This window comes from Myotis brandtii, unplaced genomic scaffold, assembly GCF_000412655.1.
Source record: "Myotis brandtii unplaced genomic scaffold, ASM41265v1 scaffold569, whole genome shotgun sequence".
Lineage (NCBI taxonomy): Eukaryota > Metazoa > Chordata > Mammalia > Chiroptera > Vespertilionidae > Myotis > Myotis brandtii.
Genome location: NW_005370127.1, coordinates 1,761,148 through 1,787,931, shown reverse-complemented (window position 1 = coordinate 1,787,931; position 26,784 = coordinate 1,761,148). Strand labels below are relative to the sequence as shown.

The 26,784-nt window shown below is 37.9% G+C and overlaps 1 protein-coding gene across 6 annotated transcripts in view; it reads right to left on the bottom strand.

Annotated features, from left to right (window-relative positions):
* The window catches only part of DGKH (diacylglycerol kinase, eta), a 119,723-nt gene that overhangs the window by 79,719 nt on the left and 13,220 nt on the right, over positions 1–26,784 (bottom strand). For 5 of the 6 annotated variants that reach the window (XM_005878636.2, XM_005878637.2, XM_014549744.1 and 2 more), the window contains 4 exons: positions 9,237–9,341; positions 8,838–8,970; positions 1,340–1,446; positions 556–681 (listed from right to left, as the gene is read on the bottom strand). In XM_005878636.2, the coding sequence (XP_005878698.1) occupies positions 556–681; positions 1,340–1,446; positions 8,838–8,970; positions 9,237–9,317 (447 nt within the window). In that variant the 5' untranslated portion in view covers positions 9,318–9,341. Of the gene's footprint in view, positions 1–555; positions 682–1,339; positions 1,447–8,837; positions 8,971–9,236; positions 9,342–26,784 lie in introns of those variants that run through there. The other variant, XM_014549747.1, reaches the window with a different exon arrangement.

Here is a 26,784-nt window from a genome sequence, read left to right as displayed (position 1 = left end):
TCTGAGTGACCTTGAAACTTTGTGTCTACGTTGACTGCGCGCCTCTGATGTACATCACTTTTCAAGATGAGTGTGTAATAATAGGACCTTTTTCTTTTCCTTGCAAGGCCAGAGTCCAGCTGAGAAACTAGGCATGGATGTACTTGTAACTATAATACCATGAAAATGTTATGAAAGAGGTGTGAATACAAAGCTATAGGATCATTGCAAAACAAGTGGACATAAGACAGATTTTGCTTATTTTCATTAGATTGTATAAGAATTTTATAAGGTAGATGTCAGGCCTGAAAAATAGCAAGCCACCTAGTGTGACTCAAGCATAATGAAAAACAATAAAACTGTGGGAAAGAGGCCTTTAGACAAAGGAAACATATGATAAGTATTACAAAAAGGTTATGTAAAAAAGTAACCAGACTGGAAGGAATACACTTTTAAAAAGATAAATATTACAATGGGCATGTGTGCTATCCAGCTCTGCTACGCCATAAATTCTTTGCCTCTAAATCACATACAGGTAAAAGTGATGAAAAGAAGCTAATTAAAAAGGACTCTCACCATCATTTTACACCAAAGGCATTTCCAATCTTGTAGACGAAGAACGCTGCCACACGTTTTGTCACAGACAACACACTTGGCACTCACAGGCAAGTTACCCTCTAGCCACTGGTGAGGCATAGCCACCTGTGCAGCAGGAGTAAAGCACAGTCAAATTAAAGACTGTGGAGGACACCATTCTTACCCTAGGAAGATATACAATTGAATCTTACTCTAAGAAATCAATAATATGTATCACTCATAGCATACATTCATTTACCCCAGATTTATTGAGCATGTACTATGTCCTAAGCACTTTAGAGGTACAAAGATACATATGGCTAAATCCCTGGCCTTCAGGATTTGTAGTCTAGTTGAGGAGAAAGGCATGTAAAAGGCATTATCACAGGGGTCACAAAGTGCTACCAGATATTTGTATGCAAGGTGCAATGGAGGCAAGATTTTGAGGGAGGGGCACCGTTGAGAGGAGGCCCCGAAGTCTGAGGAGTAAAGATCTGAGTAAACAGCTGAGCTAAGCCTTAAAAAATATCTTAGTTTGTCAGATAAGGCTCCACAGCACCAGCCCAGCACCATTCTTAAGTCCTATTCACATTTCCCTTAAACTTTAAGAGCTGAAGGAACCTGGTAAGGACCTAATTGAAAATAAAAACTCATAATTAACCAAATTCTTCCATTTTAAGACTAATAGTAAACCCTCCCACCTAGCTCTGTCAGTATTTTCCCCGGGACAGAAAGTAAAAGAGAAGAGGTGCTGGGAAGGGGTCAGAGACAGAAGAGGGCTTACCCCATCCTCGTCCTCTATGATGTCCTTCCCGATGGAGGCCAGAGTCGTCCACTTGCAGTTATTTGTGGCCCTCACTGCACACCTTTTGTGGGCCTTGAATTTACACACTAAAAACACACAGGAAACCATTTCCAAGTGAGTGTGTACTTTTAGACCAACAATTAAAGAAAATCACAGCATAAAATTTTAAAGGGGTGGGGGACAGAAGGAAAAGTATATTTTAAAAAGTTTAAATTACTTTTTAACAAATAGCAATGGTACTCTATAAAGCAAATACGGTTATGTATGTATGAAGCACTCTGACCAAGCTATGAATTGCTACTTGCATTCCATTTAATCATAGAAGAAAAACAGAAAGGAAATAAATGCAAAATAATTAGTTCTTGAGGAGAAAGGAAACAAATTCAGAATTACACGGGTGCTAGTAACATCCTATTTCTTATTCTGAGGGCTAATTACACAAATGTGTTCAGTTCATGAGAAACCAAACGAGCTGAACACTTTTGATACTTAAAATAAAAAGTGTGAAAATACCATTGAGGTAAGAACAAGATAATTCAAAGGAGTTTTAAATTGCAAGTATGTCAAGAAACTATCTAGGCATCATGGGAAACAGGTTGATAGGGGTCACAAGGATGGCACTGTCCTTTGAAAGTATTGTGTTGGAATGACTACACCATCATGTAGAGAAAGAAATGATGATGTGATATGCCCACTACATGCATCACTAATTTCTCCCAGTCAAATTACCACAAAGGAGCCTATAAAACAACAACAACAAAGAGACACTGAATACTATCCAACACCAATGAAAGAAACAAATAAATTAAAAGAGAGTCTGTGTTCATGGACTGGGAGAATTAATATTGTTAAAATGTTCACATTACCCAAAGCAATCTATAGATTCAATGCCCATCAAAATTCCAATGGCATTTTTCATAGAACTAGAACAAATAATTCTAACATTTATATGGAACCACAAAGACCCCAAATAGCCAAAGCAATCTTGAGAAAGAAGAAAGCTGGAGGCATCGTGCTCCCTGATTTCAAACTACAAGGTGAGGCAAAGGTTGACAGTTGCTCGGTTAGAACATAATGTAGTAATTAATAAATAATAATACAAGAATAAACTCTGTGTTTCACGTGCTCACATCTGTAGGCGTACTTTTGCCCCACCTTATATATTATAGAGTTGAAGTAATTAAAACAGTATTGTATTGGTGTAAAAATAGACACATAGATCAATGGAACAGAATAGAGACCCCAGAAATAAACCCATGCCTATATGATCAATTAATTTACAACAAAGGAGCCAAGAATATACAATGAGGAATGGAGAGTCTCTTGGATAAATTGTGTTGGGAAAATTAAACAGCCACATGCAAAAAATAATAAAACTGGACCACTATTTATATCATGTACAAAAATTATCTCAAACTAGATTAGGCTTAAATGTAAGACCTGAAACCATAAAACTATCAGAAGAAAGGATAGATTGTAAGCTCCAAGAGAGACTATATCAAACTATAAAGCTTCTGCACAGAAAAGGAAACCAGCAACAAAATGAAAATGGCAATCTAGTGAATGGGAGACAGTAAATGCAATATATCTGGTAAAAGCTTAATATCCCAAATATATTAACAACTCATATAACACAATAGCAAAAAAACCAATCCGATTTTAAAAACGAGTAGAGAATCTTTCAGGTGACATCTTTCCAAGTATGACATACAAATGGCCAAAGGTACATGAAGAATTTCTCAACAGCACTAATCATCAGAAATCCTATCTAATTAAGAGGGAATATGCAAATTGACCATCACGCCATCACAAACATGGCAGCACCCATAGCCACAAGATGGCGGCACCCAGTCCCCTCAGTTGAGGTGCAGGCAAGCTTCGGATGGCGGCTGCCCAGCCGCCTAGGCTGTCCGAGGCTCAGGTAACCAAGGCCGGCCGAGGCTGGTGCTGCTGGCAGTGGCAACAGCAGAGGTGTGATGGGGCGTCGCCTTCCCCTAATCCCCGGGTCGCCTCCCGCCCCTGAGGGCTCCCAGACTGTGAGAGGGGGAGGCCGGGCTAAGGGACCCCCCTCCAGTGCATGAATTTTCATACACCAGGCCTCTAGTATGTAAAATAAAAACTACAATGAAATATCACCTCACACCTGCTAGAATGGCTATTAGCAAGAGATAAAAAAATTACAAGTGTTAGCAACGATGTGAAGAAAAGGGATCCCTTGTGCACTGTTGGCAGGAATGCAAATTGGTATAGCCACTATGAAAAGCAGTATGGAGGTTCCTCAAATTTTTAAAAACAGAACTATCATATGATACATCAATCCCACTTCTTGTTATTTATCTGAAGAAAATGAAAACACTAACTCAAAAAGATGGCTGCACTTCCATGTTCTCTGCAGCATTATTTACAATAGCCAAGATAGGAAAACAACCTAAGTGTCCATCAATGGGTGAACGGATAAAAAAATGTAATATATATATGTTATTCAGTCATAAAAAAGAATGAAATTTTGCCATATGCGACAATATGCTAAGTGAAATAAGTCAGAGAAAGACAAATACCATAGCATCTCACTTATATGTGAAATACAAAAAAACAACAATGAAGCTCAGAGATACAGAGAACAGACTGGTGGTTGCTAGAGGTCAGGGATGGGGAGGTGGCCAATATGGGTGAAGGGGGTCAAAAGGTACAAATTTCCAGTTATAAAATAAATAAGTCCTGAGGATATAATGCACAGCATGGTGACTATAGTTAATAATACTGTATTGTATATTTGAAAGTCAATATGCTAAGTGAAATAAGTCAGAGAAAGACAAATACCATAGCATCTCACTTATATGTGAAATACAAAAAAACAACAATGAAGCTCAGAGATACAGAGAACAGACTGGTGGTTGCTAGAGGTCAGGGATGGGGAGGTGGCCAATATGGGTGAAGGGGGTCAAAAGGTACAAATTTCCAGTTATAAAATAAATAAGTCCTGAGGATATAATGCACAGCATGGTGACTATAGTTAATAATACTGTATTGTATATTTGAAAGTTGCTAAGAGAATAAATCTTAAAAGTTCTCATCACAAGCAAAACAATTTACTAGTATGTTACTATGTTGGTGACAGCAACTAGACTTATTCTGGTAATCATTTCGCAATATATACAAATACTGAATAAAAAGAGAGAGAGAGAGAAATAAGAGGAAACAACCAGAAAGAAGCAACATAAATATGAAAAACAAGTAAACCACAGATTATTTGAATAATTAACCCTGCTTATGAAAATCAGAACTTGACTACTACTAAACTTACCCTTCAAACGACACAAACTATCCAATTGTTAATGGATACTGATGTTATACAAGTCTGAGTTTTCAGGTAAATATTTAAAAGCAGAGCTCACTTTGGTGGAAATATAAGGCAACTGTTGCTAAATTCTAAATGTAAGGTGGCTCCTTTTCACATGATTTTTAATATCTAACAGTAAACCATTCATAAACAAGAAATGATGGGTTCCACATCATTTTTTAAAGCAAACTTAGTGTAATATGAAAACAAAAGGGTCAGGTAAAATAACTAAGATTTATATAATCAAGTGTTCAAATACTTCAGGTATCATGAATAACCAAAATATGTATGGTCACTTAAACTAAGCTGGTTTTCCTAGTCTACAGATACTGGACATGGTTCATTTACTAGTACATGCTCTTTTGTGTACACTGACAAATTCTTCCCTGGAAATCATACTGTTTTTGTAATAAATGACTTTGTGACTACAGCACAGACTTCATGTAGAATACAACCATTATTCAATTGAATTTTATTGCTGACAAACATTAGTGTAAAAAAGAAGACTATAGAAAGTAAGCTTAGTTTGAAAAACAATTTCAGCATTTTGCTCCAATACAAGTGACTATTTTAAAACTATAGTTAGTGTCTCTAGGCCTTTTCATCTGTTATGGTGTTCCTCAAAAATGTGGTCCTAGTTTTAGTTTTATCTGTAGCATAATCCCAGGCTGCTCTTTAAGTACAAGTACTTGACATTAATGGTCAATAACTGTATTCTAAGAGGCAAAGAAGGAAGTAAAAGAGGGCAACAGGGTATAATTTCATGGCTTTTTTTTGTTTTTGGTGTTGTTGTTAATGATCATCCAAGAATTTTTCCATTGATTTTCAGAGAGAGTGGAAATAAGGGGAAAGCGAGAGAGAAACATTGATATGAGAGAGACACATCCTCCCTGATTGGGGTAAGGATGGAAGCCGCAATCCTGGTATATGCCCTTGACTGGGAATCAAACCCAAGATGCTGACGCTCTAACCACTGAGTAAAATCAGCCAGGGCATCATGGCTTTTGAAAATTTTTCTATTAAAATTCAAACAGAACATTAAAAGTAAAAATCACAAATTTGTAATAATAAAGTGTATCATGAAATGATTCTTAAAAATTGCAAAGTTGCTTAATATAAAATAATAATAATAATACAAATCAGACTGTAATTATGGTGACTAAGAAATGATAATGATTAATAGGCACCTTAATTTTGTTAATTAACAATTAAATTTCTCCAAACAAGTTATTCTGAAATAAAGCACTTTTCCCTGACCTGTAAAGCCATTATTTTAAAACTCCAAGACTTATAAAATATACTAACATGTAACAAAATTATGATTTTTTATTGAAATATTTATTCAGTTTTTACTACACTTTATGTGTTCAACAGTGGTTAAAATAAAAATTCCTAAGCTGATCTATTTGATACTGTCGATTAAAAAATCACCATTTAACTTATTTTGTTAAATTGATGCTTAAAAACTATAAAGAATAATTATGCTCTTAAATTATAATTAACATTCTCAATTGATTTGGGGATTACTTACAAAAAGTCTTTTGTCTTCTCTTTTTCATATATTTTACATATGCAAGGCTTTAAAGTAATACTTTTAATTATTTTTCAATATAAACCTAGAAGACGAATCCGGACAGCCTTGTCTTATTGTGAAAAACAACAACCAAAATTAGGGGAATGTAGTATACCTCACACAGGGAAGCTGGACTGCATTCTAACACAAAGTTATTCATTGTCATTAGTGAACAAATATTTTTTGTATTTGCATCTTTGTTATAACTTTTAAAGCCTCTTGCATCCTGTGGCTTTAGTTTTACTAAGCAGGTAGTTTATTCAGATTTGGGAAGGGGGGAGGTCTAAAGTTTAAGTATAACTTTGATTACAATAAAAATATCCTAAATAGTCACATTCTCATAAAATAAAAAGGCAACTTTTTTGTATGTTCATAAAACCCTTGGGATTTGTAAAACCTCGGCTACAGTTCTAAAAATACTAATGGGCAAAATACTGTCGATTTAAAATTTTTATCAGCAGGGAAAATAAATACTACCATATGTGCCTCTAAAAATAGAATTTAAAAATACAATCATTGAGAATTTTTTAAAAGTCAGGAAGACTTCATTATTAACAGAAAAATATAAAAACAGATTTATTTAAACACTTTAAAGTTTTTTTATTCTCACCAGCTGATGTAATTTTCATTTTTCTGTAAAAATGCTTACAAAAATATCAGTCATCCCACTATCAATCCCAGTTTCTAAATAAACATATTTAATAATGTCTAACTCTTAAAGCAGAAGGGTACCACAGAGTACCTCAGATCTGATATCACTTTTAGCATTTTTCAGATGAGAGACTAGAAGGTAATAGTAAAAGGGCCTTCAAAATAATGTCATGCAATATCACAGACCGGGCAGGAGTCACTTGGAGCTGCAGAAATCCTTTTAGGTTATTAAAGCCATAAAGGCCAGTTACATATTTGTTTGCAATCATTCCTTAAATCTAAAAGTGTTTAATGCCTCCTCCAAATATTCATTTTTATAAACTTTAATGTATCAGGCCATGACACAATCTATAATATTTTACCTGAAAAATTTCTTTTGGAGCACAGTTAAAAATTCTATAATATACTTAACTGGAAAAGTTTTATTACACGTATTCTCTCATTTAGCTTCCATAATGTGTTATGAGATGTAAATGACTACTATTCCCCATTTACAGATGAGGAAATAAAAGTCTGAAAAAGTTAAATTTCCCCCCTGCTCACAATGAAATGCTGGAAGTGAAACAGGAACCCAAGGGTCTAAGTGAAGCGTTCTGTTCTCAACTGCTAGAGAGCATATTAAATAGCTGAACTGATGACATACCACAAGCTTCTTTAAAATGAATTAAAACTGGACTCTATTTGTATTTAACTATTTAATTATAATAAAGTATTTTCAAAATTACTTAAGATTTTTTGTATTAGAGAAAAAAGCTAGTAATAGTATTATAGATAATTCAAAAAGTAGTACACAATGATTTGATCACTGAGGCATGAAATTAAATAAATCTAAAGAAGGTATGAATTTTCTCTTGGTAATCATTAATGCACTTCCTTTAAGTGGTCACTGTTCTTAAATTTCAAAATAATCCACAAATCCATTTATAAAAACAACAGCATAGGCCTTATTTTTAGAAAACTTTAAGGAAATTAAAAGGATGGCATCAATTTAAATGAAACATAAATGAAATAAAACAGCGTTTAAAACAATCTCTATATATAAAAGCCTAAGCAACGGTCTGACCAGTAACTATGATGCGCACTGACCACCAGGGGCAAATGCTCAACATATAGGCATGGAAACATGAAACAGACTGATGAATCTCAGAAGAAAGGGGGGAGGGAGGAGGGCAGGAAGAGATTAACCATAGGTCTTATAAGCATACTAGAGGCCCGTGGGGTCCCTCAGCCTGGCCTGTGGGGATCCAGCCGAAACCAGCTCTTCAACACCCCCCAAGGGGTCCTGGATTGCGAGAGGGTGCAGGCCAGGCCAAGGGACCCCACCAGTGCACGAATCCGTGCACCAGGCCTCTAGTGCAGCGGTCACCAGCCTTTCGGATCTCACAGACCACCAGTGGTCCGCGGACCACCAGTTGGCGACCACTGCTCCAAAGGTTTCCTTAAACCAGCAGTCGACAACTTTTGGACCTCATGGACCACCAGTTGGCGACTGCTGCTCTACTGCAATATAAGTAACAATTGGAAATTCTGCCAGAGTATATAGCATCCTCACAGAAAGTTTTGTTCTTCATAATCAATCAGAACAGAAAAAGAATACTAGAAAACTGGGATGACACACTAAGTCTAAAGAATGTTTTTTTAATCAGTAGTTACTAGTTCCTCAGGAGACAAATGCTACATTTTGATTTATACTTCCTTTCAAATGATTTTATATTATCTTTTCCTGAGCCAAACGTTTCCCAAGATAGTCCACTATAAGTCACCATAAAACATCAACACTCTGTTCCCGCTGAGGTGCTCCCAGCTACTACTTCCACCCAAGGGAAATGGTGGATTTTCTCTGTTCACTTCTCAAAAGTACCAATGGCGGTATGGTCAGGTCTGAGGACAACACATGTTGGATGCTACAGTACCTTCGCAGGACAGGCCATGGGAGGTGACTCCGGAAAGGCTCTCTCGGCACACGTTACAGAAAGTGGGTCGGGCATGGGAGCAGGCGTACCAGTTATGCATCCCTGAGAAATGTTCCACATTAAACTGGGCCACCTAGAAATGAGACATTAGCACAGATTTGCCAAACAAGTGAACAAAACTACAGATACTTAATATTCAGAACATATATAGTTATGATTAAAATTTCAAACCCATAGTTTAAAAACAAAACCTTTTTGCTTTAAGTAAAAAGAATGTAATATCAGGCTTAAACAAGTTGCTGAATGACTCTATACGTACCTATTTTTTCAGAATACAGCATTAGCTCTTCAGTTAACATTCTCTAAGAACATGAGATGACAGAAGAGCTGCTACTTTACCTCATAAGGTTCTCTGGTCTGTACAGACTTCAGTGAGCTGATCCAATCCTCCATCTCCTTTCTGTTCTCAGCGCATAGCATTAGTCTTCTGAATGGAGTGATTATCTGAAAGGTATAATTCAATATAAATGATTGTTAATGACCAACAAGAGAGATTATTGTAAAATATTATTTCCTTGCTAAAGAAAGTAAGAATTGCTGTAAATGAGTTTAGTTCTCTGAGTATGACACAATGTGATCTAGGTAAGAAAAATTCTAAGGAACCTTTTATGATTTTGATCTCATTGCTATGTATTTATCAGGCTTTTGAGACCCTTACCAAAGGCTTTGAACCCAAATAAACAATGAATTCTTATTTCATAAAATATATCTTGAAAATTAATTTTAAATATACTTCAAAATAATTCATGGTAAGCTTAGATTGAATGCATAGCTATCAGTGCGGAATTTTTAAAAAATGAAAATCAAAAGAATGCACCATTAAATGGTTTTGTAATTGGCTTAGAATAGTACCAAGAACACTATTATTAAATAATGTTGGGTTTACATATTTCCATTGCCTATTTTAATATAATTTATATGAAGGATTTTCCCCCTCATTGTGGAGAATTCAACTGTATTACTTTTTAGTAAGAGCAGTGGAGAAGAATTAGCATAAAAGTCACTTAGTTGGTTTTAAGGAAAAAAATAATTGTGACTTTCATCTTTTTTTTATGTCACTAAAGAGGGCAAATTAATTATATTAAGAATCGTAAAGCAAGTGAAATTAAAACTTCATGCTGTTATAGCACCAAAAGTGATTCAAAGATTCCAAAATGACTTGAAAAAGCCCCTATTTGTGTGTCAGTACAATATTCTGGTTGTAATCTCGAAGTTGCTAAATCCTAAGCATTTATTGCAAATAAGGGACCATTTATTCACTTGTGGAAAAGGAGCAAAATATCATATTCTTAACGCTGAAACTATTTTCAAATGATAAATGATATACTTATTTACATAGCACATACATTTTTCTCAAGTTAGAAGCCATTTGATCCAGTGATAATCTACATATTGCATTATACAGCAGATTTCCCAAGTCATGAAAAAGCAATAATCATCTTTAAAAAAAAAAAAAAAGGAACCCTTCCCAAAAGGAGTAACTATCAAGCCTCAATCACTACTGCTCATCTTAGAGAATAAGTCCAGTATTTAAAACTAGAGAGATCAGCCCAATCTCAGCTACTCACCAGTCACTGCCTCCTCTCATCTGTCATTAGGTTAGGCTACACAATCCTTCCTTAGACCACGACGCCTTGAATACGTCTGACAGGCACTCCCACTCACACAGCAGGCCAGAGTGGCATGGAAGAGGAGCTCTGGGTATTGGGTAACTGCATATGAAATGGAACAGAACCTCCCCTTCGCACTTTCTTCTGTTTTCCACTACCCGCTTTGGATAAAGCTTATTAGCAGTTGGTCACTTTTCTTCTTGAATAGTTAATGCGAAGAGCAATGGCTCCCTCATTACTTAGGAGCCAAATGGATGCTTTATTGCTTCAAATGTTTTTCTGGGCCAGCTCATCAAAAGCAGCAGAGCGATGCCATTAAATCACAATACACTCCTGGCTCTGCGCCTGGCACAGCACTCTCGAAATCTCAAAGTTTCACAGGACTGAATACATCTGATATTTACCTGAAGATATACCACCTCTAGCATTTTATTTCTTTATTTAGTTAGCTATAATACATAACGTAACTATAAAGATTCCCTGTCTTTCATTATGGTGTTGTAGTGAGATAAGCATTATGCAGATAAATAAACCAGGTTTGCTATTTTATTCTTCATTTTTGTTTTTTGTTTAATTCTAAGTAAAGCAGGATGTCTGCGGTTTTAACTATCTTTAATGCCTTTATATTCTTTAAAAGTCATCGTGAATTCAATAAAAACAGAGAAAGAAGAATAGAGAAATAGCTGCTCATTTTTCTTGACACTTTTGGGACTACATCATGTTTCAATGCTAAAGGATTTCAGCAACATAAATCATGCATATATCTTATACACTGATGACGTAAAACATCAGCAATTTTTCCTTTTTGATAAAAATTTGTTTAAAATGGACAGTCACATTTAAAAACTAATGAAGTTTTTTTAAAAAATATATTTTATTAATTTTTTACAGAGAGGAAGGGAGAGAGATAGAGAGTTAGAAACATCGATCAGCTGCCTCCTGCACATCTCCCACTGGGGATGTGCCCGAAACCAAGGTACATGCCCTTGACTGGAATCAAACCTAGAACCTTTCAGTCCGCAGGCCGACGCTCTATCCACTGAGACAAACCGGTTTCGGCAACTAAAGAAGTTTTTAAGAGCCAAAAGAAATTATAATTCTGACGTAAGAAATCTAATGATTATAAAGTCACACTAAAAGAAGTGGATATGAAACAAAATCGTTCATAAATCATGCGATGCAGAGGTGCCTGGCTTTTGTGGCTGCACCACCAAAAGTACCTCAGCGAGCATATCTGAAGACAAGGCTGTCTACCAAACCTGTAACATTTCCCACATGGGCCCTCTCCCCTTGATGGTAACCCCTCATTAGTCTGCAATGCTCTGAGTCCTCTCCCCATCTTTTTCTTAAATTCTTCCCCGTCCCCAACCTCAGTAGAAAAGGGAATGATGGTTGTTAACTGACAAGCTCTGGTTGTATCCTAACTGAACCCCATTATACTACAGTGGTTTCTCCTCCAAATCTTTATCAGGAAACTATCTGGGGAGCAGCAAACCCAGAAAATTTTTTCGTTCTTACTCTGAAAGTATATCTGACTCAGTTTTTTTTTATTCTGATAAACGAGCAGGATGATGAGATAGAAAGATAGAGATGTGGGAGGGGTCAGGGAACTCAGACTGAGCCTGTTGGGGGCCAAGGCCGGGATATTTCTGGAACTAGAGGGCTTTTTACATTTCTTGAAGAATCTTCATCTTACCTATCTACTAAAGTGGCCCTTAGCTCCTGTCCTCATCTCAACCCCACTCTAATTCTCTCTTCCTACTGTTTCATCATTCCCAAATGTGGAGAGCGGCTACAGTGTTTGGACAGGTTCAAGCCTCAGACTAATGAGAGGGCACAGGCCTCTCATGGCCACGTGCAAGTCCCAGCTTGGAGGGCAGAGCCCTCCCAGCACAATTATAGCCAACAGCTGTAGTTGTAAGCTTGAACCTATGGTCCGAACACCTGGCCCCAAGTGCCTGATTGATGTGGGCTTGATAGAGTTCAGGTGCATGTAATTGAGTAGGATCGAAACCCATGAGAATGCTGTAAACATCTTGACCACGCCCTTACTTTGTCTCGTGGAATCTGGCTATAAAATAAAGACACAGCTTGTAGTCCGTGGCGCTGTCTCTCCATCTGGGAGCAGCGTCCCACCCAGACCCAGCTCATTCTCTTGTCTGTCTTTTCTCCATCCTTCACCGCCCCCTCTCAGGGTCACTGAACCAGGCTGAGCTGGCGTGGCACATAAGGCGCCCTGGGGCTGAGTATGCCATGGCCGTGCCGGCTCACCACACCCAAATAATTTTTTACTGATTTTCTTCAGTAATTAGTTTTTTTCAGACTATAACCACCACTCCCAGCTCAGATCCCAGAGCACATCTGTCTGCTTGCTCATGCACCCCAGCATTCACTGAGTGTGTACTGCATGCCAGAGCCCAGGGGGTTCGAACCACATGGGCTGTGCCTTAATAATGTAGAAGGAAGGCAAGGAAGCAAACCAAGGTTTACTAGTACTTGTCTGAAAAAGTGCTATATAAGTTGGAGTACAAACAGATACATCTATCGGTTCGTCTTCTCAGTGCTACCTCAGATAACAAACAAATTCTCCATTAATAGAGATACTACTTTACTTTGAGTTACTGGCCAATAAGGGCTAATCAACAATACTACTAAATGTGCATAAGAATAAAAATTTTCTCAGTCTGATAAAGCATGTGACTAGGTCAGAGAGATAAAAGGCAATATGGCATGAAATATATAAAATTCTACAGAAGAGTAACATTACAGGTAAGGCTTTAAATACACAAACATGCTCAGAAGAAGAAAATCCATAGCCAAGTCCTATGCTGGTTATTATTCAGTGAAGGAATTACAAATAATTTTAATTGTAATTTTTACTGGTTGTCTGTAGTTTCTAAAGTAAATATGTAGTACTTCTCTAATAAAAACATTATTATTTTTTTTACTAACAGAAGAATAGAAATTTAGAATTTAAAATGTTGCATTGTTCCAAAGCAGGAGTTCTCAAACTCTGCTGCATTTTAGAATCATCTGGGAGATTCTCAAAAATCCCAATGTCCAGGCCACACTCTATACAAATTAACTCTGAACATACGAGGGTGGGACACAGCTACCAGTTTTTGTTTTGTTTTTTAACTCCTAAGTGACTCCAGAATGTAGCCAAGTTCGATAACCAGTGCTCTAAAGGTATTTTATTGTTCCCCATAACACAGTTAGAACTTGAGAAATGAGGGAAGTTTCTGCAGAAGTGAATTACAGAGAATTGCTAATCTGCAAATTCCCAATTGGAAACCGCTAATGTAAGAGCAGTGATTCAGAGCCTAAACTCTGAAGTCAGACCGACCTAGACTGAATACCCACGGCATCCTTTCTTATCTGTGTGTCTGTGGACCCATTTCCTGGGCTCTCTCAGCTTCCGCCTCACATCTGCTCAGTAGGGATACAGAAGTAACTCACCACTTTGCAGAGCAGTGCAAATGAGTGAGACAACTCAACTAAAGAATTCAGCAGTACCTGTTACAAAGCCAAAGCTCAGTAAATATTAGCATCACAATTCCTCGTAGCGCTGACAAATTAACTACAGGGGTTGGCAAAAGTAGGTTTATAGCTGTGAATATGAGAAACAGAGTTTATTCTTTATTATTTATTGATTATTGTGTTATTTGTATTACAACTATGAACCTACTTTTGCCCACCACTGTATATGTTCATAGATTTCTTCTGTAATGAACATATATTTTTGTGTGACTGTGGTCCACAGACAAAAGTAACATAGCTTAAGTCAGAAATGGAGGCATATTGCCAAAAAAATAGTCACTGACTAGCAACCCACCAAAACAGGAATAATGATAATGACCTCCTTCGTAGAAGATATTAGAAAAATATCAACAAACAAATTAGGGGAAAAAATGTTCCCTGTAATTGCAGGGCGTCTAACCTTACCCAAAGCAAGAGTATAAAATGGTAAAAGGTTTACCAAAGTTAAGAGCATCAGATTCCAGATTCAAGATAAATGGTTTCTCATTTTAAGATTTTTTATTCTGCAATGAAGGAAACTGCAACCTTCGTTGTAATTTTAAATGTCCAACAACTTTTCTGTTAGGCAAGTCTTCTTTCTAAGCTAAAGTTCTTTACCACAAACTGATCACATCAGCCCTACTGCAGCAATTGCTGTTACATCTTTAGTGATTAATCCTGAACTACCATGGATGATATAAAAATTAATATGCAGTGAACAACTTTTTCTTGGAAAGCAGGGCAGAGAGTTTAGTTGTGCTATAACAATTTCTCATTGTCTATATTTATGATAACTTAGGGGGTATACTTGACTTTTGTTAAAAGCTGAATCAGATATAATTATATGTCTCTTTACTACTAGGTTTGCTATGACTGCAGTTGCCAACTGCTCTGTCTTAATATACCTCTTCCATGCTTCCTCATAAAACCTATATCCAACCCTTAAATTATGTATGTTGCTTTCTTTCATTCTTCCTTTATGGAATGAAATAAATCACTTTGACAACTTAAATGTGAGAAACTACAATGTAGCCATGCATCTTAAGTGACTATTTTAGAGCAGAGATAAAAGCATATGTCAAAGGGTAAACTGTGGACCTCTGCCTCCAAGAAAATAGGTTCAACTATGAGCTGCACGCGAATCAAGGTAAGTTTGTTTTTTTCCCAAAACATACCCAATCATGCTCCATACCACTTTGTGAATCAAAATCTCCCTGGGAGGAAGGTGTGGATTATTTCAGATGCCATCTGTAGTTTAGCAAACTACACAGGGGACGCTGATGCACCCCCGTTTATCAACCATGAAGGGAAGAGGCATCCAACTTTCCCATTAGTAAAGGTAGGATCTCGTCTAAATAATGTAAAGAAAGTGCTCTAATCTTTATGGCTCCCTCTCTCCATTTCAGCACCCTTCTGCTCTCAAATTCCCAGTGTTCTCACCTGCCTCTAACAGTATTCCTTTGTGTTGAACTGATCTGAATTCACCTACCACCTACCAGCACCCCACATGATATAATAAGGTCCCAAAATTATCATCTTTGATTTTTTTTTTTGTTTGGCCATTCCTTTTGAACGCTGAAGTGCTATGTTATAAAACAAAAAACACTAAAATCCATCATATTAGACAGGTACTTAGCTCACAGTACACAGTTTAAAACTATTTTCTTCATGCCCATGTATTACTCTGTGGGCCCTGGAGGCATCTGAGTTCACAAGTCCTGTATAGACTCTCTGACTCCTACACCTTCTGGGGTCAATACTCCCTTATTTTACAATCCAGTTGCCTCAAGTTCCATGTGTTTTCTAAGATCACAACTACTGATTTAAAAAATACCCCCCCCCCCCCGAGGTGTTAACAGACAATAAAGGTTTAATGCATAATTTCTCCCAAAGGTATTTGAATTTTAACAGAAGACTAAAAAAATGCAATGCCACAACAAATGTATTTCTGGCACCAAAATCAAAGAAAGTGGCACAGGTATTTTACACTATGTTTAGTATAATTTAAATGTGTTTTCTAAAATATGTTTTTATTGATTTGAGAGAGAGAGAGAGAGGAAGGAGGAGAGAAAAACATTGATAGGCTGCCTCCTGAACACCCCCTACTGGGGATCGAACCCACAACCCAGGCAAGTGCCCTGACAGGGAATTGAACGGTGACCTCTTGGTGCACCAATGATGCTCAACCAACTGAGCCACACTGGCCAGGGCTCAACATAGTATCATTTAAGTCAACAACACCATAAACATACATTTTATAGCTGTAAACAGTGTGTACTCATTAAGTGGCCATGAAAAAAGAGTAGTTCCATCAAATCCTGAAACACAAATTTCACAATATTGAAAGTGATGTAAAAAAACTTATAAAGATGTAATGGACTAATGATAAGACTGAGGGTGACAGGTTAATTCACATACATGCAAGAACCTCATTACTGCCGAAACCGGTTTGGCTCAGTGGATAGAGCGTCGGCCTGCGGACTGAAAGGTCCCAGGTTTGATTCCGGTCAAGGGCATGTACCTGGGTTGTGGGCACATCCCCAGTAGGAGATGTGCAGGAGGCAGCTGATCGATGTTTCTCTCTCATCAATGTTTCTAACTCTCTATCTCTCTCCTTTCCTCTCTGTAAAAAATCAATAAAATATATTTAAAAAAAAAAAAGAACCTCATTACTAATCTACATGTTAAATTTACAAAGAATTTCTGCTATGAAGGCAGCGCACTATGTAAGTGGGATCTTAAATCATTTTGCTTGGTAGTATTCCCTTTTGGAATGATCTAAAAGTCTCCTCAGATGTCTGTTTAGAACCATAATTAGATTTATATACAAACACAAGAGGATCTTTGGAAATCATTCCACAAGTTTGGTTTTGGCTGACTGATCATCCTTCTAACTGATGAGTCATTTTAGCTGAATAACAACTTACTGATCTTAGTGGGCATTCCCGTAGTATAGACTAGGAAGTATGGAACCCCACAGGCTCTCAAAATACAGTGGGAGGCCTCGGTCATGAGTACGAGGAAGTCTGCCCCAGTGCTGCTTATTTCCCTATCTATGGATAAGTCATATATCATTTGCATATTATTTTATTTCCAAAATAAAAATCAAGTAATCACCTATATATTGACATAAATAATTGATTGAGAATTGTGTCACAGAGATATGAAACATTACTCACTTGTGACAAGATTCTACAAAACAGTGCAAGTACTGAAAAAATTTCTAATGGAAACTTTTTGTAAATATACAACAATTATTCTGAGAAATCAGTGAATTATAGAAAGAAAAAAAGACCTCCGGATGAGAGCAGACCTTTGCAACAGTATGTCTATCTTCTTAACTACAGGAATACTTGACTACAAACTTATGGCAAAAAAGCAATATAGTCTTGACTTTCCAGTCATAGCTTTAAATTAAGCATGAAGTTACTTTTATTATAACATATTGAAGAGAAAAAATAAATGTAGAAGCTAAAGTTGTCCATAATTAGTTAATACACTCCTTATATGAGAAGTTAACAAAAAAGTAACAGCATATTATAACAAGTTAACAAAAAAGATTATTTCTTCACTGTAAAATTAAATTGAGTAACTATGGCCAACTCAATAAATATTTTTCCTTCAAAGCTTCTGGATACCCAGGCTGTGTTTGAGAAGAAAGGTAGAAATGAGGCAAAGTTAAAATCAGACAACCATATTTTTAGGGATGCATATTGAAGGATCAGGTAAAAGGATTGGAGAGATTTGCTTTACAATACTTAAGATAAAATAGGGAGAAGAGAGAATGGATGAGGCAAGTGTGGCAACATCCAGATAACAGTAGGATCTGGGCAACGAGGAAGTAGGGGTTCATCACAGTTATCTTGAGTTTGGATATACTTGAAATTTTTCATAATTAAATAAAAAAGTACTCAAGCATTGTGAACCCCAAGCAAAGTTCGTCAAGGATCTAAAAAGGCGAGGAACCTGTGATTTAGTCTCATATGCATATCGACCCTATTCAACGCTTGGCCCTGAACTCAGCTTGCAGACCTGAGTCTCTGACCTCTTTACCCTCCCCCCAACTCAAATGCAAATGAAATGAGTAATGTGGTTCCCTTGCTCAAGTAATCTAAAATGCCTACAGAGCTAATGACTTAAGACTTCTGATCACTGGAGGAGATGGGGTGGGAAGGACTAGCTGAAGAGAACTATGCAAATCTTACTTCCATAATTCTTGAGCCTCAATGATTCTAACTTAAGATCTGGTCAGCAGATCACAAAACCTCTTTGGCAAAGGAATCATGACTTCTGAACAATGTCATTTTCCTTGTTAACTTAATTTCCCTGTATAACCTAATGTTGAATTTTTATTGCATTAGAGTATCAAATAAAATATGAAATCTGATACCTGCTTCCATAAAACACCCCAAGGATCTTAGAGCTATTAGTATAAATATTTTCGTTATGTACATACATAGTATTTCCAAAGAATCTCACATTCCAAAAAGCAAATTTTCCTTTATTTAAATTAAAAAATCCAAAATAATCTAAAATCACAATTTTATTGAATATCATCTGATAAAATATCATTATTAAATAATAATACTAATAAAGGAGTTTATTGTTTATTAACACAAAATAAAGACATATAAGATAGAAGCCAAACACTTTCAAATCAGCAACCGTATTCAACATTATGTAATTTATAGATTCTTAGAATCCATTAAAAATGTAAAAGAAAGCAGTCTACTTAACACCTTCCTGTGACTATCTTGTCTTAACACTTTGCTTCAGAGCAATAGTCCTAATTGTCATTTCCCAGAAGCCTTCAATTGAGCAGAGCCAAAGGTAGAAAGACAGTGAAACATGGAGGTGGAGATAGTCCCTCTCTGCATGTTGTGCCCCTTTGCCCTGTTCTCTCTGGAAACGTGGCAAAGGAGGTAAAAGACCTGTATTTGGAAAACTACAGGACATTGAAAAAAGAGATAGAGGAAGACATAAACAAATGGAAGAATATGCCAGGTTCATGGATTGGTAGAATCAACATCATTAAAATGCCCATACTACCCAAAGAAATCTATAGATTCAGTGCAATCCCCATTAAGATAAGAACGGCGTATTTCACAGACCTAGAACAGACTGACCTGCATGATAACGAAAAAGAAATCAACTCGTTTGATACTGCAAACTAGATAAGTAAGAGAGCCAGAGGGTACATTAAATCTTCCAAACTACAACCTCTCTTCTCTGTTACTCCAGCCAAGTGGGCTTGTTTCACAACTGCCTTTACTTAAAGACCACAGACTCTGCGGAAAGTACATCCATTGTGCTGTAACTGGGTATAAGTAGCTCTAAGAAATCAGCTGGTAGGAAAACAATGTTAATAGAAAATGAAAGAATGAAGACATAGAAAGTTTCTGTTAGCAATAACAAAATAATATTTTCTGTAAAAAAATTTTAAAACAATTAAGCTATAACTTTAATTATAGAATAGCTGTGACTATATCTTAGTACTAAAAATAGACATGTTTCATGAAAATCGATAAAAAAATCTAAAAATAACTGATCAGCACCCAAAGACCAGTTAACGTTTAGACTGACAATATAAGCAAGCATATTTCACAACTACCAAAGATAAATAAAAGAATTAAAACCTGAAAGGCAGGCTGCACAAATGAGCTGCATAACAATATCATTTGCTTAATGTTTGCAAACTGACATCATCCTAGAAGAACAGGCGGAAACGCTGCATGTGCTGCGTTTTCTCCCCTTGAAAGTCATCAGGCCTACTGTGCAGTTACGGTCTCAATCCTGTACATACTTGCACATTCTTTAAAGATAAACGAGGAAGGGAATACAAAGGTGCTGTAAAACTAATAATAGGCCTTAGCTGGTTTGGCTCAGTGGATAGAGCGTTGCCCTGCAGACTGAAAGGTCCCAGGTTGGATTTCTGGTCAAGGGCACATGCCCGGGTTGCAGGCTCAATTCCCAAATAGGGGTGTGTTGGAGTCAGTTGATCGATGATTCTCTCTCATCATTGATGCTCCTATCTCTCCCTCCCTCTCCCTTCCTCTCTGAAATCAATAAAAATATATATTTTAAAAAAATTAATAATAGTAGTAACAATGATAATGAGTAAATTTACTAATTTAGATGAGTCTCTGCAAACCAGGCACCTTTAGATAACAACATATTGACAAGATATGTAACCACATATAGCATTGTATTTGAAGCATTACATTGTACAGGGGAAATAGAAGTTTTTTAGTATTCATTGTAATAACAAGGATCACAGTGATTTCAGAAATTATTTATGCAGGCTGCCACATACACTTCCACTGTAAATTAACCGTATTAGTTAATGGACACATTTAAAAATTTACTATTTAGTAGTTTCAGACTGTACCAGAGATGGGAACAATGCATTAGCCTCATTCCCCTGGCACAAGCTCTATTGTTTTCTAACAGTAAATTGCTTTGTATGTAATTTCAAAACAACATAATTATCTTGTTTGTACCAATCACCACAAAACTAAAACATTTCTAAAACCTAATTTTTCCATTACACCATAATCATACTTAGGGAACAGAGAAGATATTTGAATATGCTGAAACTTTTAAAGAGCCATGAAAATGATAATAAAAAAGTACTTTAGGCCATTTAATCGTTTTAAAGCATCTCTCTCAATCGCCTGCAGACATTACCAGGATGTCTTACCATCATTTCAAATTCATAGTGTCCAACTCACAATGTCTTTATTTCACTCCCCACAAACCTACTTTTTTTTCTTCTCATTTTCTTCCCTTAATTAAAGGCATCATTTATATACCAATCCTCCTAATTTCAACAACTCTCTGTTAGTTCCTCCTCTCCCTCTCCCTTCCCTTTGGCCACAGCTTTCGCTTCCCTACAATCTCTCCCATTGACCCCTCCCCCCTCCTCCTTGTCATGGTTCCTTAGACACTGCAGCAGTGTCCAAGTTGGGGAAATCTACCGCGCTTGTCAAATGCATCTGATAGGAAGCTGTCAGAGCTCCTACAGAGCATTTCAATATTTTCTGAATAGGCAATACCAATTTGTGATACAAAATCCAAAATTTATTTAGAATGAAAAGTATGCATGCCCTAAGCCTGCCCTCAGCTACTGAGTTCCTTTCCTGAGGCAAATATTTTTAGCTTCTTTTTATTAAAAATAACTATTGTTAAAACTATTACATGTGCCCCCTTTTTCCCCATTGACCCTTCCTAGCCCGTACCCACCCTCCACCCCAGGATTATTTGTCAGCATCTGTGCATTTCCCCAGATACCTGTCTCTCTCTGTGTATGTAAGAAATGTGTTCTTTTTAGATTTAAACAAACATATGCACACCGTTGCACAGCTGGCTTTTCCCACTGAATAAAATTTGGAGTTCACGGCATGTTGCTATATATGGAGCTGATTTACCCTTTTTCATGATTGTATAAACATTCCACCCATGTGCCATATTTAATAATTCATTTCAACCAGTGCCTAACTTCTATATTTGGGTTGTTTCCAATCTTTTGTTATTACAATGTGCAATAAAGATCCTTATACATGCATCTTCGCACACATAAACAGTACATTTTACTAGCTCAGCAAATTCTGGATGATGTGGGCAGTGAAGTCATCGATGAATCTAATGACGTGAAAGAACCTTCTTTACAAATCTATCCTGTAAATTGTGTGTCTTGATCATATTCTGTTAAACCTCAGGTTAAAATCTTTTAGAAGTTTCTCAACAATCATTTTGAGGATGGTTAAGTCAGTCCTTGCTGGTGGGCATACTCCTACATATCCTGAAAAGAAATGCAATCTAAAACATATTCCCATGAACATTTTACACACACACACACACACACACACACACACACACACACCCCTCTTAATTCTTACAAAGGTGCTCAAAGGGACAGGGTTTGGCTCCTCTATCCTGACAGCTTTTCTCACATTATGAGCCTAACAGGGTAGTTATAGTAATATTGTTGAGCAATATGTAAAATTAATTATTGTTAGTATCCTTTATTGATGTAATTCTGAAAATGAAAAGGGTGAAGGTTTGTGCAGAAATTAGATCACAAAGGCCAAACACATACACAACACATAAAATACTGTCACTCTTCCCTCTCAAAGATTAGTGGCAGGCCTATGTGACCTGCAATAGCATAAGAGTCTTTATTCGAGCTAGCTCGGCTCCCCCACCTTGCCGACGCAGCGACAGGAAGCAGAGAGAGAGAGAACTCTGTGTGGAGAGGGGTTTTATAGGGGGTTGGAGTAAGGGGAGGAGAAAGGGCTGTGGCCTTGCCGATTGGCCAGGCGCAAGTCGGTGTCTTGTTCCTGGGTGTGGCTAGCAGAGGCTTAGACTTCCGGGAAGAAGCTCCTTGCCAAGCACATGGCCAAGGTAAGATGGAGCACTTACCCTGGGGCAAGGTGGAGGGCGTAGCCCTTACCCTGGGGCAAGATGGAGGGCGTAGCCCTCGCCCTTTCACCCAGCATGGGTCTGGGCCTGGGCAAGACGCAACCAATAGATGTGTCTCTCTCATATCTATGTTTTCCTCTCTCCCCCTCACTCCCTCCCTTCCACTCTTTCTTTAAAAAAAAAAAAAAAAAAAAAAAAAGAAAAAATACCTTCAACTGGATAGCACTCAACCTCCCTGTTACCCATAAAACAATCTTGCCTCTGATATCACTTGCCTGTTGCTGAATAGATTGCAATACGTCTGCCATAACCACAAACCTACCTTTGCCTTTATGTACTAAGATTTGGTCTTGGTAAAGTTTAAACTGGGCCCAGAGACCACAGAAATGTTTAAGGCAGAAACTACTGAACTGAAAATCTCCCTTTAAACCACTTTCTTGTCAGAAATTAAATTCTCACCTGAGACTTGTCACATGGAGAAGGTGATCAGCGCTGTACCCAGCCTTTTCCATTAGAGATCAGCCTCATGACCACAAGAACCAACACTGTGGCAAGCAGGTGCTCTAGTCATTGCGAGCGGGCACACTGTTCTACATAAACTTTCTTCTGACTTGTAAGGTAATGAGGATTCATGAGGAGTGGCCAGATTGAACTATATCACATTAAAAATGGTGGCTACTGTTGTACTAATAATCATAGGGGCCTGAAAATTCCAATATGCTATGCATTCTCATGGAAATAGCACAGGCTTAAAAAATTAATTATGCTACCTGTTAACTATGTACATTTACAAAATTATGTTATCTAAACCTTACTTCTTCATCTGTTGAAGAGAAGGAAGAATAATTACTACATGGTCTTAATGAGATAATGAAGTGAGATATACATTTATTGTGGGTGGCAGGACAGACCAAAAAGGTTTTAAAAATAATCATTTCTTTTTCTCATTTATATTACAAACAACTTAAAATTTATTGTAGAATAAATAGATTTTCCTTCGTACTATTTTCATATCTTATTAACATTTTCAAGGCAAACAAAACTATTTTTGATTTTTTTAAAATAAGAAGTTAATGTTTTAGATTGTCCACGAAGCCCAAATCTGAGATGAGAGATGTAATGATGTTCTCAGCATTTCACAGCATTTCATACCGGATGGCAGGCCTGATTCTGGAGTCGTCAGTAGCACCAGGTGTGATGGACAAGGTGCCCATTTTTGAGCGCACATCACTTGGACTTTGTCAGGGTGACTCAAGATGCCAGCAACTTGGATTATTCATGAAGCACAGGACTTCAAATGTCTCTGAGACTTTCTAGACAGTGTGAGCACATTGGTTCTCCTCTATTCCAAATTAATTAACAGGGCACCAAAGAGTCTGGCTTTCTGAAAAACTTGGAACATCAGACTTCTTAGAAAACAAGACTCCACCAAGTACAGAACTTGCCAGTGCAGAACTCCCAAGACACTTATACTCTCCAGGGTTCTGGTGCTCCAATCAGATGGCCATAGCCTAAGAGGCCCTCTTTAGCTGATTCAAAGATATTTATGGTGTGGTTTTTTGTTTTGTTTTTTAAATTTTTAATGCCAGTAGTTTATTTTTCCACATAGGCCCCTATTCCAGGTACCTCCAATGAGACAGAATATCATCTTTTACAGGCTTTGAGGCTTCATTCTGTACCACAAATGGGTATCAGAAGTCAGAGCTCATCTAAATAAGTGTGGGACTACAGAACCTTCAACTAAGCACTTCAGCCATGTAAAAACCACAGTGAAATCCGAGTAAATCCAACAGCACTTCTTCAAAAAGGGCACCGTGGAGCAGTTGTGCTGGCAATGAGGAAATGGGCCTTCCGTGGCAGTCCACACAGCCTAGAAGCGTCTAAATAGCTGAGTCTTCAGTGGTCCTGGGGCTGCTAGTTCAAACCTTGAGCAATCCCTGCAAGTGTTCATGAAAAATTTCTCAGGAGAGAAGATGGGATCTAGAAGTTAAGTTCATATAGGTACAACTGCGGTCTCTGGGATCATGGGGACAGTGACCGCATTAGCTCAAGGCCATCCAGTTGGAGCTGTGAAATGACTAGTAGTACATGGAGCACATGAGTGAAATTAAGATTTATAATTTGCCCCAAGAACAGAGGCTGTGCAGCTTGTGGCCATTCACTGGGAGCTACAGTACAGAAGGGACACTATGAAGGTCACTCCTCCATGACACAAGGTTCAGACAGACGAGACTGTACATCTGGATGGCCATCCACAAGGTGGCTAAGGCTAAAGTCCTCCTAGGAAATCAGTTTCAAAAAATAGTGGTGTCTAAAGTCAGGGACAATTCTACACAGTCATCATATTTTGGCCTCAGAAACACTGGCCTAGGGGGCAGGTTGGATGAAGCAGTCTCAGAGGGCTTTGTCTGTGGAATCCTGAATTATTTGGGTCTCAAGCTCTAAGGGGGTATGTAATCCCCTCTCTTTCCTATAACCTGTGATGAGACAGTTTCCAATCCCCATTGGGAGGCAATTCCTTATTTTTTTGTATCCCAATAATCCCATTCCAGGGCCACATACTTCAAAGACAGGGACCTATGCACAAAGGCTTTAAAATTTTTTAAAGCACAGTGGCCAGATTTTTTTTATTTGCCACTGCATATCTAGAATCTAGCACAATGACTGCTACATATAGCAAGCTCTCAGTAAATATTTGCTAAATGAATGAATGAATGAATATCTAAGGGCAGTCCCAGAGGGAGGATGGGGCAGAGAGTGGGCCGCTGAGCAATAGCTTGCAGGAAACAAAAAGTACGAGAGGCAGAGGTTGAAGGCTACTGACCAGAACCAGGTTCTCTCTAAGCCATAGATCTCAGCAAGACCAGGACAGGCAAAGGGAGCGTGCTGATGCCTCGCACAGCAACCTAACATGGTACCCTGCCTGGACCTCCAGGGACACAGTTCTCTAGATGATAAGCCCTCTCTCCCAAACTAGCGATAGTGTCTATTCACACCATGACAGAGCTTCTGATGGAACTGACCTGTGTGCTGGGACTCCCAGGTCTGATTATGCAAACAAGCCCAGGCTCCCCAAGCTTCAGGGTTGCCTGAATACTCAAGGACATGCTCACTGGGTCTTGGCTACCTTAGAACGTCCATTTGAAAGATTTATGGAAGGTGAGTGGTGAAGGTAGAGACAAAAGCACAGTTCCTCTACCTGTACCTTATGTCCACACCAAGACTAGATAAAAAAGGGCCAATGGCTTCCCTTCCCTTCCCTTCCTTGCCCTGCCCTTCCTTCCTTCCTTTCTTTATCGATTAAGGTATTACATATGTTTCCTTACCCCCCTATTAACCCCCAACACACCCACCACTCATGCGCTCAACCCCCTGGTGTCTGTGTCCATTGGTTATGCTTATATGCATGCATACAAGTCCTTTGGTTTTTACCTACTAGGATTTTGGTATGAGAAATTTCATAATAGATTCAAGAGGTGTTTCTCTGGGTTATACTCTTGGAAAAGATGATATGTCACTAAATGTACGTAAAGATAAATATAATATAGCCATAGAAACAATGAGGAGATATTTCATTTCTAAAACTGATGTCTATGTTATAGAAAAAAGAATACAAATTTCAAACAACATAAATTATCAGCTTTCTTAGTAGAAAGCCATCTGAACCATATATGTCAATTTTAAAAGTCAAAAAAGCCACTCAAATTGCATTAATGTGGTGTCATTTTAAAGTGCTATAAAATATCTTAACCAACCTAGATGTAAAAAATATTAGTTTTTCCACTATCAGGCATCTAATAGTTATGTGGATCACTGAAATGATTACTAATAGGCAAGAATCATGTTTATGAGACTTACTTTTGATATAAAAAAAACAGTCTGGGTGATGATATAAAGATTGCAATGAGAAGATAAGTATTTATAGATATACCAGAGGCCCAGTGCACGAATTCATGCACCAGTGGGGTCCCTCGGCCTGGCCTGGGGGAAAGTGCCAAAACCAGCTCTCAGACATCCCCCGAGGGATCCCGGATTGTGAGAGGGTACAGGCCAGGCCGAGGGACCCCACTGGTGCATGATCGGGGCTGAGGAGGGACATGGGAGGTTGGCCAGCCGGGGAGGGACCACAGGAGGGCTCTAGGGCATGTCCGACCCATCTCGCTCAGTCAGATCAGCCAGACTCCAGCAGCAAGCTAAACTACTGGTCAGAGCATCTGCCTCCTGGTGGTCAGTGCACATCATAGCCACTGGTCGACTGTCTGCCCCTTGGTGGTCAGTGCACGTCATAGCGAGCGGTTGAGCAGCCTTAGCATATCATTAGCATATTATGCTTTCAT